Source organism: Trichogramma pretiosum, unplaced genomic scaffold (genome assembly GCF_000599845.2).
Source record: "Trichogramma pretiosum strain Unisexual culture from Peru unplaced genomic scaffold, Tpre_2.0 scaffold1, whole genome shotgun sequence".
In the NCBI taxonomy this organism is placed as follows: domain Eukaryota; kingdom Metazoa; phylum Arthropoda; class Insecta; order Hymenoptera; family Trichogrammatidae; genus Trichogramma; species Trichogramma pretiosum.
Window position 1 is genome coordinate 739,465 of NW_019641703.1, and position 17,550 is coordinate 757,014.

At 40.7% G+C, this 17,550-nt stretch overlaps 2 protein-coding genes across 2 annotated transcripts in view; one reads left to right on the forward strand and one right to left on the reverse strand.

Moving 5' to 3' along the window:
• Window positions 1–17,550, reverse strand: part of LOC106657088 — a 138,333-nt gene that overhangs the window by 18,326 nt on the left and 102,457 nt on the right. The gene's annotated exons all lie outside the window — the stretch shown is intronic.
• Window positions 1,759–4,202, forward strand: LOC106653123 (cytochrome P450 6a2-like). Its single transcript, XM_014372382.2, has 6 exons — window positions 1,759–1,900; window positions 1,977–2,349; window positions 2,418–2,764; window positions 2,821–3,054; window positions 3,117–3,368; window positions 3,979–4,202. The coding sequence occupies exons 2-6, from the start codon at window positions 2,036–2,038 to the stop codon at window positions 4,143–4,145; spliced, it is 1,314 nt and encodes a 437-aa protein (XP_014227868.2). The 5' UTR covers window positions 1,759–1,900; window positions 1,977–2,035; the 3' UTR covers window positions 4,146–4,202.

A 17,550-nucleotide genomic window follows, 5' to 3' on the forward strand; every position in this document is an offset into this window, starting at 1 on the left:
TTGAAAAGGAAACTGTGCAAGTAGTGACCTATACCATTGTTAATTCCCGTTAATTTTTACTTGAGACATCACGTTTATGAGATAATATGTGTGACAACGTTTTTTCAACTAAATTATTTTGAAAATAGAAAATAGCTTGAACGTTGATATTTTTTTATTTTTCAGCAAAAGCTTGATACGAATTTTAAATAAATGATGTTGCTCGTGGTGTAAAACAATAAAATGCTTTTAAGTAACAGAAAAAGTAGACAGCTAAAGCAAATTTCAAAACAAACGCAAACAATTTTCATTTAAATATAGTAAGGGTGATAAAAGGTTATTATTTGTTTTCACATACCTTACATCATATGATCTATGAACACACAATAGACTAAGTAGTATAATACACTACAATAAACACAAATTGTATAAATAGAATTCCAAAATAAAATAAAACTTATCATAATGCCAGTAAAAGACTTCTCGAACTTTAAAGTAAAATCTTAATCTCATGGTAAGTATTCAATTTTTCAACTCACCCATATGGTAAGTTTTACTGGTATGTAATACTTCAGTTTACTTTTCTATCAATAGTCTTCCAGTTTAAAAATTTGATTTCTCGGCTATGCTATTTTCTCCTAACTCCAGCTTTTTAATTTAAACATGACTGACGAGCCCCAGAGCGTCAATTCATTATTAGCCTTCGCATTGTGCGCACGTGTGTGCATAAGCAACGTCAGGAATGAAAGGTCTTTTGAGGGATGTATAATATGCGCGAAATATAAGTACGCATGTAGGCAGACGCAGCGAGCATCAAGTAGCTAGCTACGCGCGGTAATAGACGAAACGAGCTCTATACGCTTGGATCGAGTCGTTAAGCTCGTTCCCTTTCACGTGTCACGAATCTATACTCGTACAATACGAATTTTCCTAGCGTATCTACGTGTATAAACGTTGAGTCTGTGTGCATGTATGACTACTACTACATAACTATTGCTCGTTTCGTGGATAATTGCCGGCAGCAACGACGCAGCACTCGTCGCGGCCCTGCCCAGGTCACATATAATGGAAGCTTCTGCATGTTTGCTTTAATCCATCGACGTCTCAAAGCGAATTTAATCGAACTTATTTAACGTACGCGTATATCTATACCCACTCGAAGCAAATATACGCGCCCGTACACAATTTTACGCTGCGGCTTAATTAATACATTATGCAGCTCGAGGCTCGGGCCTTTTGGATTTGCGCGACTCGAATGTAGACTCGCGTAGACGTCGGTCGACGGTGCAATGATCTCACTCGATAAGGTTTCTTTGAGCGAGAGTTGCAGCACGCTTGCATCGATGCATACACTTATTAGCCACCGCAGAGGCGGCGGCGGCGTCCAGTCGGTTATGGTCTTCATCGCGGAAACGTTTCGACTTTCCGAGTGTGCGTGTCATTTCGTTTTGTGTATTGCCATCAATATTGACAAAGACTTCGTTTTGACCGCGCCGCGGTCATCGATGCGGCTGCTGTCGCAGCGATAACTTATCGCTTAAACGAACGAAAAAGTCGGGATAATCGCTCGAATGCGAGACTCCGAGCGAATTTTGATTAATTAATGTACTGTGCACGCGTGATATGCAGTTCTCCGGGCAGTGGTGATTCGAGCGAAAAAAAGTTAAAATTATGATACTCAGTCAGTGAAAGGGCGTGCGAGAGTGTTGGAAATTATGTGAAACATTGACGATGTTGGATTTAATTTTATCAATTTTTGAGTACAAACTATTTTGGATACACGCGATAGGATTAGCAGTGTATTATGTTTACTTAAAATTTGTGGCATTCACTTATTGGCGGAGAAAAAATGTGCCGCACGAAAAGCCAGTACTCATTTTTGGAAACATTTTACGTTCGTGTTTGGGGCTAGTGAGTATTGGTCAGTGATCGAAACACAGTAGAAATTTAAAATAATTTAGAATCGAAAAAAAAATTACGGTTACACGTCTTTGCAGGTGAAGATGTAAAACGAAACTACGACAAATTCCGTGATCATCCAGTACACGGTATTTACATGTTATCGAATCCCGTACTGATGGTCAACGACCCCGAGCTCGTCAGGCTCGTTCTTGTCAAAGAGTTTTCGAAATTTCGCGATCGAGGCCTCTATCACAATGAGAAAGTCGACCCACTGACTGCCAACCTGTTCTTCTTACCCGGCGAAAAATGGAAGCGACTCAGGTCGAAATTGAGTCCGACATTTTCATCGAGCAAGTTAAAGGGCATCTATCCATTGATCAAAGAAATCGGAGACGAGCTGATCAAGACCGTGGAAAAGTCGATCGTCGACGGAAATGTAGTGATCGAAGTCAAAGATTTATCATCCAGGTAATTTTCTCCTACTTTAATTTCTATCATTGATACGATGATGTAACGCACTTACTTACTTGTGGCAGGTACACTACCGACACTATCGTATCTATGGCATTCGGTTTCAACTGCAATACACTGAAAGATCCCAAATCGGATTTCCGCAAGTACGGCGATATGATTGTGAAAAAAAGGCCAAATATACAATTGACCTTCGGCATGTTTTCACCGGAGCTGCTGACCTTCTTGCGGATTCGTTTGATCGACAAAGTGGTGTATGACTTTTTCATACGTGTTTTCTCCGAGATGGTTAATTTAAGAAAGAAAGGAAACGTCAAGAGAGATGACGTTTTGAATCTGTTGATGCAATTAGTAGAAAAAGGATATATCGGGGTCAATGATGAAGAAATCAGAAAAACCGTCAGTGAATATGGTAATTAGTTTGTTATTCATAAAAAATTTTCTCTGAAATACTCGATTATATTTCAGACGAAACCGATAGAATAACACTGCTAGAGGCGTACGCTCAGGCTTTCGTTTTTTTCTTCGCCGGCTTCGAGACGAGTTCAGGTACGATAGCTTACGCACTCTACGAATTGGCCCTGCATCCAGAAATTCAGGACAAAGTTCGCGATGAGATACGAGATCTAATGGATGCATCCCATGGTTGTTCCTACGAAAATTGTGTCTATCGAACCAAATATCTTGAGATGGTCATTAACGGTAAATCAAGTGTAAAACTGTCTCATACGATCTTTAACATTTATCTTTATCGTTATAAATAGAGACGCTGAGAAAACATCCAACGTCTCCATTTTTGAATCGCATCTGCACGGAAGACTGTGAATTTCCCAGCATTAATATGAACGTGCAAAAGGGCACCAAGATCATGATTTCGGCATCGGGGATAATGCGAAATTCCAACTTCTATCCTGATCCCGATAAATTTGACCCAGAACGTTTTTCTCAAGAAAATATTGATTCCAGAGACCCCTACACATTTCTTCCGTTTGGCCAAGGACCTCGGAGTTGCATTGGTGCGTAGATCGAATAAATCAAGAGGTGCGGTAGCACCTAGCCGGCAAAGTATAAAAAAAAAAAAAAAAAAAATTTTATAGAAAAAAAATGTTTATGCATTACGCCATAACTCTGGTAGAAATGCCTAACATTAATGATGGCCTAATGACCAAAAAATGTCCATTTCAAATGTCCCAAAGTACATTAGATGCACTCTAATTGTGTCCCATGTTCATACATGTTTCAGTTGATTTTCTCGTATACATGACCATAGATTGGCCTGTTTTTGACATTTTTTTGTTATAATTTTGTTACAAATATTAGGCGAATTTTAAATGACCTGAGAATGACAATTTAATTGTTTCAATAAATTCAAATCCGTTTTTAACCACTTTAGATGAGATAAAACCACTTTAAGACTCTCCCGCTAGGTGGCGAATATCTTTATTTGTAAATCTGCAAGTGGTAAAATCAAAATAATTGTATAAGCACGATTTACACAGTATTACTAAAGATCTATCTGTCATAAAATGTTTATCATTGAGGTTATAAAATGTTAGAATTTCTACCAGGAAAATATCTATGTTATAAATATGAGAAAAAAAGTAATTTTAATCATCTTTACATCAGGTATTCGTCTTGGAATGATACAGACAAAAATTGCTCTGATCAGTCTACTGTCGAAATTTAAATGCTCGCCCTGCTCGGACACACCGGTGCCACTGAAGTACTCGCCGAAATCTATTGTGCAAGTTCCGGATCGCGGCATACCGCTGAGATTCGAAAGGGCCCGATGACGCATATTTGATAATTAATTTTAGTTACGTGATAAATAACGCACCAAACTCGTTACACGGCCGTCGATTTATATACAGAAATTTTATATCTATACAGAATGATCAATAAAAAAAAGTTATTACAAGCAATCGGTAGAGCTGTAAATCGACTAATCCCAGTTTCATAGCGCTTTGGAGAAATTCAAAATCGTTAACGTTTCAACGACCGAGCGTATAACCACAAACGACTCTGGAAATGGCAGTAAACTCATCTCTCCTCTCTCTCTCCCCCCACCCGCGCTCATAATTCAATCTTGCAATGACATCGGCAAAGACAAGTTGTACGAACGTACGCCAACGTGTGCGCTTGCTCGTGTCTATACGTGTACGTGTGCGTGCGCTTGGGTATGTGTAGTACGTGTGCTCATGAGATGGAAATATGCGCCTGTATACATAGGGACTGCTTAGTAATTGCGACGCTCGTACGCTAACCCTCGGAAATGTAATCGGCAAGAAGATGATCGCCTATCTTACGACTAGATTGGTCGTCATTAAATGGAATGCGTTTACGCCACCCTTGAGATGGAAGTAAGAGAGAGAGAGACGATCAAGAGATAGAACGAAAACCACATCTTATCCATTGACGCTTGTCTGAGCTTTACAAGCTCGAAACCAAAAATTACGGGCGCGCTGCTTGAAGAATTGTGTTTTTCCTTTAAATTAATAAGCATTAATTAAATAACACGCGTTGCTGGGGGGTTAGCAAAGAAAAGAGTCATCCGGTGCTTAGACAGTCGGGGAACAAAAGATACGAAGCGCGGGAGACAAAAGTACAAACGACGACGACGAGCGATTCGACGTCGGCGCGGCTACATAACGAGACGTAAGGGAAATGAAAGGAATATAAGCTATATATATGGACCACTGCCGCACGGTGGTGCACAGTATATATATAGAGGCGCGCGACAGCCATTCAAAGTTTCGAATCTTACCCGAGTCGTTGCCGAGATAATGGATGACAAATTGTAACTACGAATTTCGAATGCGTAATGCGGCGGCAGCGCAGCGCGGCAGTTATCAAACTCATTCGCGCGCCACAGCTCGGTCAGATAGAGCTAAAAGCGCAAGAAAGTTGCATAGTCACGTCGCGGAGCAGCCCGCACCGCCGCCGCCGCCTTGTACCAACATTATACAGCCGATCTTATTGATTACCCATTGTATTCTAACTTTTCGACGAGCTAGAAGCTTATGCTTGCTACTCTACTACTATACTGCACTGGCTTGTAGCCACAGCACCGGAGAAGGAGGTGTAGAAGAAAGAGGAGGAAAAAATTGACTAGAAATTTATGCTGAGAATTATTCGGGAATTTCAATACGTCGCTTAACGAACCCACGTGCGCGGGGGCTGGCAGCAAACTTGACCGATGAAATTTATTTAAAAGAAAAAATGAGCCGAAAGCTCGACTCGTTGTTTCGTACCGCGCGCGTGCGGCCACATAGGCGCTTTTTTAACGTCGACCCAGCTCTCCTGATCGCGCGACTACGTAATTTACATTTTAATTTATATATTCGCACAAGTTTCGACCTCATCCCTTCTCCACGTGCACCGCATTCGCGCGTGCACCCAATCGGTTTTCCGTCTTTCGTATTAAATCATTCGCTCTCGGCAATTGTTCATTGAGCGAAATATAGGACGACGACGATCCGGCGCAAGCTCTCACAAATCGTGAGCAAAAACTCCCCAATAAATAGTCGGGGAGAAAAGAGAGAGAGAAAGCAGTCCTTTCTTCAATAATTAAGTCCGTTATACCGAGAATAAGACGAGAAGACGTAGCAAGAAGAAGAAAGAGCAAAAGAGAGAGAAAGAGAGGAGGATGGGAGGTTTAAAGGTCGCGAAGCTTGCGAGCTTGCGCCGCATCCCCAAGAGATGGCTAATTAATTTAATTACTGCCTTCGCTATTCTGGCGCTGGCGCGCGCGCAGATTTTGTGCCTTGCGCACGCGTTCGTTATACCCACACACACACTCTCTCTCTCACGTTCTCTTTCTTGTCTTTTATGTAACGAGCCACAACGCACAGTCCAGCGCTGCAGGCGCCTCAAGAGAGCGAAGAAGAAGAAGAAGAGGAGAGAGACATAGAGACAGAAAAGGGTACTACGGTAGTAATAGTAGTTACAGTTGGTTCGCTGTTGTCGGTAAAAAAGAGCGAAAGAGAGAGAGAGAGAGAATGGGAAGCAGTCGATGGCAGAGCCCGCGCAAGTAAAAGGAAAATCGAGGCCCGCGGCTTTTGTTTCTTTGTCGCGTCGCCACCGCCGTGTATGCGTACAATGCTCGTACTATGTATATAGCTGACAAAACGAGCTTGCGCGCGTTACGACAATGAGCGACAATGGAAAATCGAGTTACAGGCGCGCTCGAAAATGATTTGCCTCGTTACGTTTTTGGGCTTCGCTTGTATTTTATGAATACGTACTGCACGCGTACTATTTCCGTCGATGAATTAATCGTCAAAATATAATTAATAATGTACAAAAGTCACAAGTAGGCTTGCAAGAGAGCGAGAGAGAGAAAATTGTCTTGCGCTTATCGCTTTATAGATTTTCACAATGAATGGAAGGATGAAGAAAGGGTAGAATATAGGTGTATGGCTTGGTTACCGAGAGAAAGAGAATGAGAGAGAGACAGAGGAGCCACGCCAATAATTTCGCGAGTTTGAGAAAGCCTTTGCGGCGTAAATTTAGCCTTCTATTATATAGAGTACAAGTTGCGCCACTCTCTCTCTCTCTCTCTCTCTCTCTCTTTCTACCCTTGCAGTTCTGCTGCTTTCTCCGAATCTGCAGTCCTCGTAGGAATCTCGAGGGTCTCACTTTCTCTTATAATATGTAGAGTGAGATAGAGAAAGAGCAGATATAATCTATATTTCATTAACATTATTCTCTGTATATAAGGACGCGCGTGTGCGAGATTGTGTTGGAGGGGAGGGAGATCGCGCTTATTTGTACACCTTTTGATATCATTATTATGCCTTGATTCTTAGATTCATTAGCAAATGGTGTCTTTGTAACGTTTGTGCCGACGAAAATTTTAATTGACAATCGAAGTTTCAGCTATCAAAGCTCAAATCGAAAAGCTTATTTTGCAATACACACGATCCATAACTACTATATTTGAGTCATTGATTAATTTGTAAAAAAAACTAAATGAGAAGAATGGAGCAGGCACTAGACTGTTTTTCTCCTTTGTATATGATACACTCTAATTAAAGAGCTGCAAGTGAACGCGACACATATTTTTAATACAAAATATGTGAGCGTATGTGCGCATTATAATAAGCCGTACTAGAACTTTTTGTTAGCAATTATATGCAAACGAAAACTTAATTACACGATGAATTGAAAAATGTCAAATTCAAGTCTCGACGTTTTTTTTCTTTTGCTAGTTGTAATCTCAATGACCACGTGTCAGCGCATACATGGGGATGCATTATTTTATTTTATTTTCAACGAAACAAAGTCAATAACTTCCTCTCGAAAAAACACGGCACGCAGGTAACATTTTTCGTTAGCACCAAGGCTCGTACAACTGGAAACGCTCGAATAATCCGTGCATGTACAGGAGTCGCAATTGGCCAGATGTAACGCACGCTGCTGCTGCTGTCTGTGGCTGTGCGAAATCAAAAATAACCGAAACGTTAACACCATCAATATTAAAAATACTTTACGGACGCGAAGTTCATTGATCAATCGAAGCGCAAAACCGCTTATATGCCAAGTCCAATTCGAGCGTTGATGAAAAAAAACGGAGAGTATAAAATTCGTAAAAAAAAATTTATATATAAAAATGCTTCGACTGACGTACGTTCATGGCCCGATCGTTACATACACATTTTTTTTACACAACTCGACTGTTCCGACGAAAAAAAAGGCTGGAAAAGTGAATGATAAATCAAAGGAGCTTTAAGACCCATTGCCGTTAGTCCTGCTTTGGCGTTATAATCCGCCCCGGTCAGAGTACGAGTGTGTGCCGTGCTGCGGCAAAGAACTAAAAGACAAGAATGGAAACTGCAGCACGTGTATACACCCGGGGTACCATGGAGAGAGAGAAATGAGGGGTTAAAAACGCATCCAATACGACTGCTACTGCCGAGCGAAATGGCCTGGAATTCAATAGTAACAAACTCTCGGCCGAGGTATTATTCGGCAGTAAAATTTTATTTCTCAAACATTTATCGAGTTTCCCTTACGCGCTCGCTCTCTGTCTCTCTCTCTCTCTCTCTCCCTCTTATTTTCGCTGTATATTCCACATAAAAACAAGGAGAAAGAAAAAAAAGTTAAAATGGGCTGGGCTGTAATAAGTGCGAGAATGAAAGATAATGCTTCGGAGGACGTGCTTTGCCAAGACAAAGAGAGAAAGAGAAATTTGTGTGGATATTCGTTTAAATTTCAATTCTGAGATTTTTACATGTTTATTACACCGAGGAAGAGGCAATGCAATTATTACGATTGCAACAAAACACACACGCAAAGCTGTTATAATAAACCAGCCACGCTAAAAATCGAAGAATTAGAGAAATGGAATAAACCGGCCTTATAATCACCGGTGTATTGGCTATTGGCACACACGGCCTGCCGAACCTCTCTATATATTTCGTATAAACGACGAATTATTGTTACGAGGAGAAACGATCTGCTGCTGCTGCTGCTGCTGCTGCTGCTGCTGCTGCTGCTGCAGGGCGTATCGTTTTGTGCTAATCTCTCCGATATTTCAGCAGATTTATAATATTTCGCCGTTTACACGAGGGCCAAATATAAAGCCCGAATCTTGCGTGTCGCACACATTTGACGCGCACGTTTGATAACGTATACGCGCCTGTGTGCGGTCGCTCGATTTTTGAGAAAACCCGGACGTGCCGGACGTATGGCAGCGTATTATCGATGGGCTTAATAATAAACCTAACGATCCCGCGAGCGATACACGTTTTAATGCGCGCAGCGCCAAATTATGTGACGTTTCGCTGGGGGAAGGATTATAACTGCGCGCGTGTGTTCTCGACAATCTGCCAGCTCGGCACGAATTTATATACGCACACGCGTAACGCGCGCACTCGATGTTTCGAGTTCGCGCTCGAAAATTGTTATATACACAAAAAGAAAACAACTATTCGTTTTTCCGAACGAGACACTTTGTATAAGAGATATCGACTCGAAAAATGGGATGAAAAATGATTTTCCCAACGTTAAAATATATCCAATAAATAAAACGACGCCTAGCTTCGAAGTTTCGTCGTCGATAGCTGACGAGGTTTCGCGCACCTGATCCTGGCCTGACTGGCATCGGCGCGGCAATGGTAGGTGGGGGGTCTGGCGGGCTCTGCTCACGCTAAATTTGATGCTCTAATCTGCTATAACTCAAGATTAAGCCTTCAACTCGGATATACGCGCTCGCGCACGGGTGAATGTGTGCGTGTATGTGTGTTTGTGCGAGCTGTGTGCATCGGAGCAGCAGAGAAGAAGCACGAGTACAGCAGTGCGCTGCGAAACTATACACGCGTGTGCGGGGAGCGAGAAGAAAATTAGCAAAATTCGAACGCGATTTGATATCAGACTTGGTTAAAGTAGATAAATTGGATCAATTATGCATTATATCGTCGCTCGGATGATTTTAATTAAGGATAACACTCGTGTATACGCGAGTATTATAAAAGTTATGACACTTCGTTTAAATATTCAAGATGAGCGCAGACGAATATTAAAGCTCGCGAATCATCGTCGTGAATCGAATTTTAAAATCCCCATTAAATATATCGAAATTATCATCGCGCTCACACGACGACCAATACGTACATTTAACGACATGAATTTTTATTTTGAAAAAAGTCATGAAACATTCACAGCTCGAATTAACTCGTTTATCAATAGTCCAAAAAAATAAGGCTTGGACTTCATGTGAAGGAACAAAAGAGAGAAAAAAAAAACGAAAACAAATCAGATTTTAAGCAGTGCTAAGGCTTATCGTACCGGCATAATCTCGAAAGGGAGACACTTGAGTGTAGTAAAAGCCAAGTCTGCTCATTGTTACTGCGGCCAAACGACGACGACGACGACGACGAGGAGGACGCGCGGCGACAACGGTTCCTCCGAGATATACACGCAACAGCATATACACACGCGCACGCGGGCTGCTGCTGCCGCCGCTGCGCTGGGATAGATACACTTCCTGCGTCTGGCGTTTATGACACAGACAACGAGTTAAGATCTCGTTACTGCGTATATATACGCCGCCGCGCACCCTTCCTTCCTCTTTTGCCGCACGCGAATAAAAGAGCCTATGTGGTTTCTAATTCACTTCCTTGCTCTATCTCGCTCGCTGTACTGTGTATAGCAGCCCCGGCCCCGGCGCTATATTGCTATTGTTTCTCTTTGTGGACCTGCGCAAGAGATAGCGAACTTTGGAAAAATCCGCAAAAATACCGCGAATAAAGGTAAATAATTAATTCGCGCACGAAAAAAGATGGAGCAGCTGAAACGGTGGCAGTGGTAGTCGAGAGCTAATATAATGCAGACTCCGCGCATGGCTGAAGTAAAAGAAGGAGAAGAAGAAGAGAGAAAGGGTAGAGGGTAACGTTATATTGCTCTCTTTTGGATTGAGAAGTTTCGGGAAAAGTTGAACAACAAGACACCAGGGAGAGATACGTATGCATTATTCAATGTTGCTCGCGGAGAAGCGGCTCCGTATACGGCACGAACTCTGATTATCGTTGCGAGTTCTCTGCCCTCTCTTTATAATTGCAGAATTTCCCTATCAAATCTTACTTAGTGACTTCATTTCCTTAAATTTTTCTCCCGTGGCCAAACCACGCGTGTATCTATATATATACGAACGTGGAATGCATGCATTATTTATGAATCAAGTGATCGACGAGCGTATTTATTAATGCATTTGGCAATAATTTCGAATTTTTAATAAGACACAAAACGAATATAGAAGCTATAACCACGAGTAGTTGTGTGCATAGTTGTTAATCTAATATTGCAATGCGCGCCTCGTTATTATCGCTCTTGTAAACTTTGATACGGATTGACACAGTTATGAATCAATCCCATACACAAACGAACAATCAACTATTCGCATCGATTTCCCAACGTTCGAGCGTTAATTAGAGATAGAAGGTCGTAACGAAGATATGTGTGCGAGCGTATGTATGTATCAGGGACGCTCGTCGACAACTTCATCGAAAATTTAGAAATCCGAGCGTATACGTGTGTGTGCATGCAAAAGGAGATATGATTTACGAAACTGCCTATTTTGTACGTCGTCGTTATACTTCCATATTGTGTACATTTAAGCGCGCGCGAGGTACCAGAGAGATGAGAATAAATCGTGCTTATTCTCGAAAGTGTAAGGCGAGCGCGCGAGTATGAAGCTATAATTTCAAAAGGTCATGCATCAAATCCGTGTTATAAACACACGTATACGTATGTATTCGCGCGCGCGCGAAGACGTAAGAGCGTATAACTCGTAAATATGGGGCTCATTCGAGGATCCACGTGTACAACGCGAAAGAATCCCTTTGCCAAACACGCGACCGACGAATTTACGGCCTTATCTTTTTGGATGGGAGAGAGAGAGAAAAAAAAAGCACGAAAGCCCGCGCGAGTAGGTATAGCAGAAGTTTTTAATCGGATTTGTCGGCAAGCGGCGAATAAAAATCATACTCGTTTTGAACGTGCGCACGCACCCGCGAGATCTGCAGCGCGCTTGTATAACAAAAAAAAGGCACACAGAATGGCTTGTAGTTGGCGCGTCGTTTCGAGATGAAAACACCATAGAATGCAATAGTTCTCAGCTGATTAGTTGTTGCTTTTGTAATTATCATTTTTCCATTTTCATCCAGAAGAAAAGTAATACCTTCACGATGTATCAAGTTGAGCATATTCGACTTAAATAACTTAATGAGAACATTATCAATGCACGAATTAGAGCGACCTGTTGCGGTTATCGTGATAACTATTGCATAATAAATATCACATTGCTTTTTCTTTAGTGATGATTTTTTCCTTGGAAACTACGATTTCTGATTATTTTAAATTCTTGCATTAGTTTGAAAATTTTTTATGCATGACAAAACACATTCATATTTCAGCATTGTAAAAATTTCCACTAACCGTACTGTTGTGTAGTTCAAAGTATAAAAAACTTTTGTCTTGAAATGACAAAATGAAATATTTTTTCGTAATGCTGTCTTATCTACGTTGATTTTAAAAATAACTATAAAGATAAAAAGATTCAATAACGAATCCAAAGCTTGTCATTTTTTCGATCGTCCAAATATTAATCACCAACCTGTATTACATCTATCAATTTTAGTACACTCAATATAATATCAAACAATTAACTGTCTATGACCATTTAATTTTTTTTTACAACCTATCATTAATAACTCAACTTAATTAGATTAATAAATTTAGGTTATTTACCAAACACCGTAAAACTAAGCTTATATTCAGGAGAAGAAAAAATAATGAAACTCAAGCCACATAATAATTTCTTTAAAATTTGTTCAAGTGTACAAAACTAATGGAAATAGTATATTACGTGTCTAGAGAGCGAAAAACTGTAAAGTCTCAGAGCACGTGTAATTATCGTCTAAGGCGAATCCGCGGCTGATAAACATGTGCTCTGAGGCTTTCTTTTTCTCTTCATAGGTGCGTATACTATTTTTCATGAATACCCCAGCAGAAATTAACTTATTCGTTTTGGCCGCCGGCACGAAAAAGGTTAGTTTCGGCTGGGGTAGCATGAAAAGTACTATTTCACTATTATTTCGATATATTTTTCAAGAGGTTGAATGTTACGGAAAAAGAAAAGAAAAAAATTAATTGTAAACAACTATAACAATAAATTAAATTAAAATAGTGACTTAAAAATAAGTACTTGTGTAATTATACTCATTACAGCACTCGTCTTTGACTCGTGCTATCGTCCCTCGTTTTGATTAAAAACCATAACTGCACACATTGAGAAATATACTGTTGTTAAGAGTATCTGGTAAAAATTTGAAAAGAATCGATTCGATATTTTTCGAAAATTCTTGACCACTCGTAAAACCATGACCACAACATAAAAAAACACACATAGTCACACATTTTTCAGGAATTGAAATCATCTCTAACAAACATGTTAACAAAATTATCCGACGAAAGATCGTAAGATCATGAACTCTTTATCGAACCTATCACAAAGCTTCTTTCGAAGGTAAGAAAGAATAAATTCAAATGAGTACTGTGAGTTCTTTTTATTTATTTACTTATTTTTGTAGCGAAGCTTTTCATGGACTATTTTTCGTACAAAAATTTAATTGAGTAAAACTTGAATTGACATTTATTTTGCACAATTGACAAATACATTGACATAAATGAAAAAAAGAAAAAATGACCGAATTAATAATTCAACATTGAAATTAATTAGATAGCCAATTTAACGCTTAATAACAAAGGTTCATTGAAAAGAATCAAACCGAAGCAAAGATTTCTCCTGAACACGATGAATTTACGAAAACAATGAGGCAACTTGAAACACGAATATCTCAAAAAAGGAACAAAAGATACAAATATATGTAATATTATGAAAGGACGCGAGCTGGCAATAAGCAAGTGAAAGAAAGAGAGAAAGGGAGAGAGAGAAGAGGCTAGAGAATGGGGAAACCGAAGTAACACAAAAAGCTCCTTTCAACATCAATATCCGAGGCGGATAATAGAATTAGCTGCGATTATAATATATATAATAGGGCTGTGGAACAAAGTACGTATAATGATGAAAATTAATTAAAGCAATAAAAGGTAATCTCCGGGAGAAGCTCGAGAGAAAATGCACGTTCAAAAATAGATACTCGATATAGAACGAACCTCCCTTTCGATTCAAGACGATGCGAAATTAGGTATACAATACACACGCGCGCGCAAAGCGATGGAGTGCACATCGCGACGCTAACCGCTCTAATTAAAATGTCAACTAATGACTCATTTTTCCCGGGGCTGGTTTCATAACCGATTCTTTCAACGTACATATATTTTAACGAAAGTGATTGTTTCTTTTTTTTTTCAGGACAAACAAGCAAACAATTTGTTGACCAAATTTTTCGTCGCATTGCGAATACTTAGTGAAACTAAATAGCGCGCATAGGCTGTCTGGCACAACACGTGTACCTGCACACGCATTCGTCATAATATAGGTATCGTGACAGACGATACCGGCGACACATGCCGAAACACGTAGCGCGAAATAGCAGCTGCAGCGGCAACAGCAGTGCATTTTGCCGCTCGCTGGTTTTCCGCTGGTGGCGCGCGGTTAACCGCCCCTCGTTAACCATTGTCTCTTGCACTTGCTCACCCCTCCCCCCCCCCCCTTTCTCTTTCTCTCGTGCCTGGCCTAATCGCGTAACGCATAAATTATCCAAAAACGCAAGCTGCAATGCGCGCACATTAAATTTTCATCATTTTTTTTTCCGATACTCCTCTCGAGAGCTTTTCTGTATGAGTTCGCGAGGGAACATAAACTGTACTCGTTCAGTTTTTCGATAAGAAACGTTCTTTATATAAACGTGCGTGTAGGTGCGATAGAAGAAAATTTTTACGCGTCGCGTGAGAGGCGCACAAAAGAAAAAAAAAGGAGTCACAGCTCGCTCACTGCACATATATATATTTTATATGTGTATTTGGAGTATAATTCAAGCCGGGGCCGTATATGTGCGTAAACGCGCGCAAACACGAGCGCGACATTGAAAAGTTTGTCGAACACGCGTTATATACTTATTGTACACGAAGCGTGTGTCGACGGTGGCGGGCGGGCAGGCGGGCGGCGACACCTTGCCACGATGGCGCCATAACTCAGACTTCGATGTGTTTTATACACACTACGTATATAGATAGGCACGGCATATGAACGTGGCCCGGGTGGCAACTTATGTGCGTAAAAAAGCATACTTACACATTGTATTACATACGTGTGTAGGTAATATAAGGACGCATAGATCGAAGCGCACATACTGCCTATGAGTTTTATACACGTGTATATAGAAAAAGCGAACTGCGATAATTTATGTTCTCGCGTGTGCATAGGTGCTTGAAAACTTGGCGTTTTTCTCTCAATTTTGAACGTGCAGCCAAAATATACCGGGCTTATACCCGTTCTGTTTATTGCTATCAGGTGTAAGCTATACGTATAGCATATATCAAAACAATATCAATCGACTGAAGAGAGACGGATATATTTGTATGCACGGACGAGAGGGAGTAATGCTTTGAATCGTCTGGGGGAGAGGTATAATTCACAATAGTGCACGTTGGTTCGTTGTGGGAAGATCGTAATTAGGGATATTAATTAGCAGGTGCACTACACAACGAGCGTTCCTCGAGCTCTTATTTTTCTGGTTCCATGTTGAATTACCTATAGAATGTTATTTTTAAAAACCTTTTTAATGATCTTTGTGAGGATCAGATAATTTTCCCGAGTACTAGGGAATTAATCAAAATACTTATTTTGAAAATTACCTTGTTATTTACAGTACATTACCTGTTTTTTAAATAATTAAACATTTAAAATTATGTACTTGATATAACTTTTCATTATTTAAATTCAAATACATTTTTTTCATCAGTTATTTTGGGACTTTTTATGTAACGAAGACACGCTGCGTTAATGCGCATTATATTATTTACTATTCATTAGTGCATTTAATGACATTTCATCGCGTGCCGAAAATACATTAACAAACGAGTACAATAATCCGCTGGCCTGCATAAATGAGTAAATAATCATCAATAATTACCGCGACTGCCTTGTAATGCAGGGGAGAGAGAGCTCGAGCTCGGAGGCTTGTAAGTGAATAAGTACAATTAACGTATAATATATTTCATAATTATCGCGTACACATTTCAGGTTCGCGTATGCAACGCATAAAGAGTAACCCAAGCGCCGTAATATTTAGAAATTAGTTATGTATTCGCGCATACACCTATACATTACAATACCGCGCAACGCCTGGCGCAAATAACAACAATAACACGCGCGACTGAATAACAGGATTCGACCGCGGACTGCGGAAAGATTAATTCGCGCGCGTTAACGTGCCGATGCCTCTAAACAAACGCACAATAACAGCCCGACGAATTATCCTGCTCTTTTATGCCGTGGCAACGACGACACGCTGCAACTACTGCTGCTGCTGCTGCTGCTGCTGCTGCAGTGCTGGCATCGATCCGAGTGCAGCTAATTACGCGCAGTTGCCATGCATATATATAAAACCGGGTCCCGCGCGCACAAGTGGCGTGTACAAACGAGTGTGCGAGTGTCTCTGTGTAATGTGTATACACATGCATACCACGGGAGGGAGGGTATAAATCCTTATTGGATCGAGTGAGGCAATTTTTTCGCCTGCATTGTCGCTGGCGATATGCAGCAGCGGCGCGATGTATACATAACGCAAGCACAATGGCTTGACAAAATTCAATTGCCTTATACTATATGTACGCGATTCGAAGCGCCCACCCGCGAACTTGAAAATTCCATTATATATACGCGCGGCGCGCACGAGGCGACGTGGTAGTAGTCGCGTCGAGAGCGAGAGGCATCACGGCACACTATGTAAGGGTGTATTATGACGGGAAGTGCAGGTCGCAGCGCAGGAGGGTGGTGTATACGGTTCTGGATGCAGCAGCAACAGCACGAGGAGCACCGACTGACTGAGTATGCGCGCTGTATTCGTGTCCGTGTGAGTGTGTACATGTGTATGCGCTGTAATATGCTTTACATAAAGCTCGTGTGCTTGTGTGTGCGCGTGTATATGTCGGTGCATCTGTGAACTTCTCACAGTCGATGCTAATTGGGTTATTCGATCGGCTGCAGTGGACGTAAATTTAATAACTTGACTCGTGACGTTAATATAACTGTCTGTAACATACTCTCGAAGATTAATTATTCACCTACTGCTGTGCGCGTATTGTGCGCGAGCTTGTTCAAAGTGCGTATTATATGGCAGGATTTTTCGCAGAATTTCGAAGATCGGAAAATAATGACGGATAAATTAAAAATTCAGCTCCAGAGTATGAAACGGAAAAGAGACAAAATTTTAAAACTTGAACGCGCACAAATGTACAGTTGGAACAAAAAAAATGATCAAAACGATAATTTGAGCGCGACGAAACTCTCAATGCTTCGCGAAAGAGCCTCTTCATTTTCTATTGAGAATTTTTGCAGTATCACCACAGAAAGAATTTCCATCCCGGCTAATTTTGTAGCTTGTTAAAAAATAAGTCCCCCGGTGGCCAATTACTCAAGAACGTTTGCGAGTGTTGAATTTTAATTGGCAAGGATGCAAAACGTCGCTTTTATCTCGCGAGGCAGTTATATATATTCCTTCGTATATAACG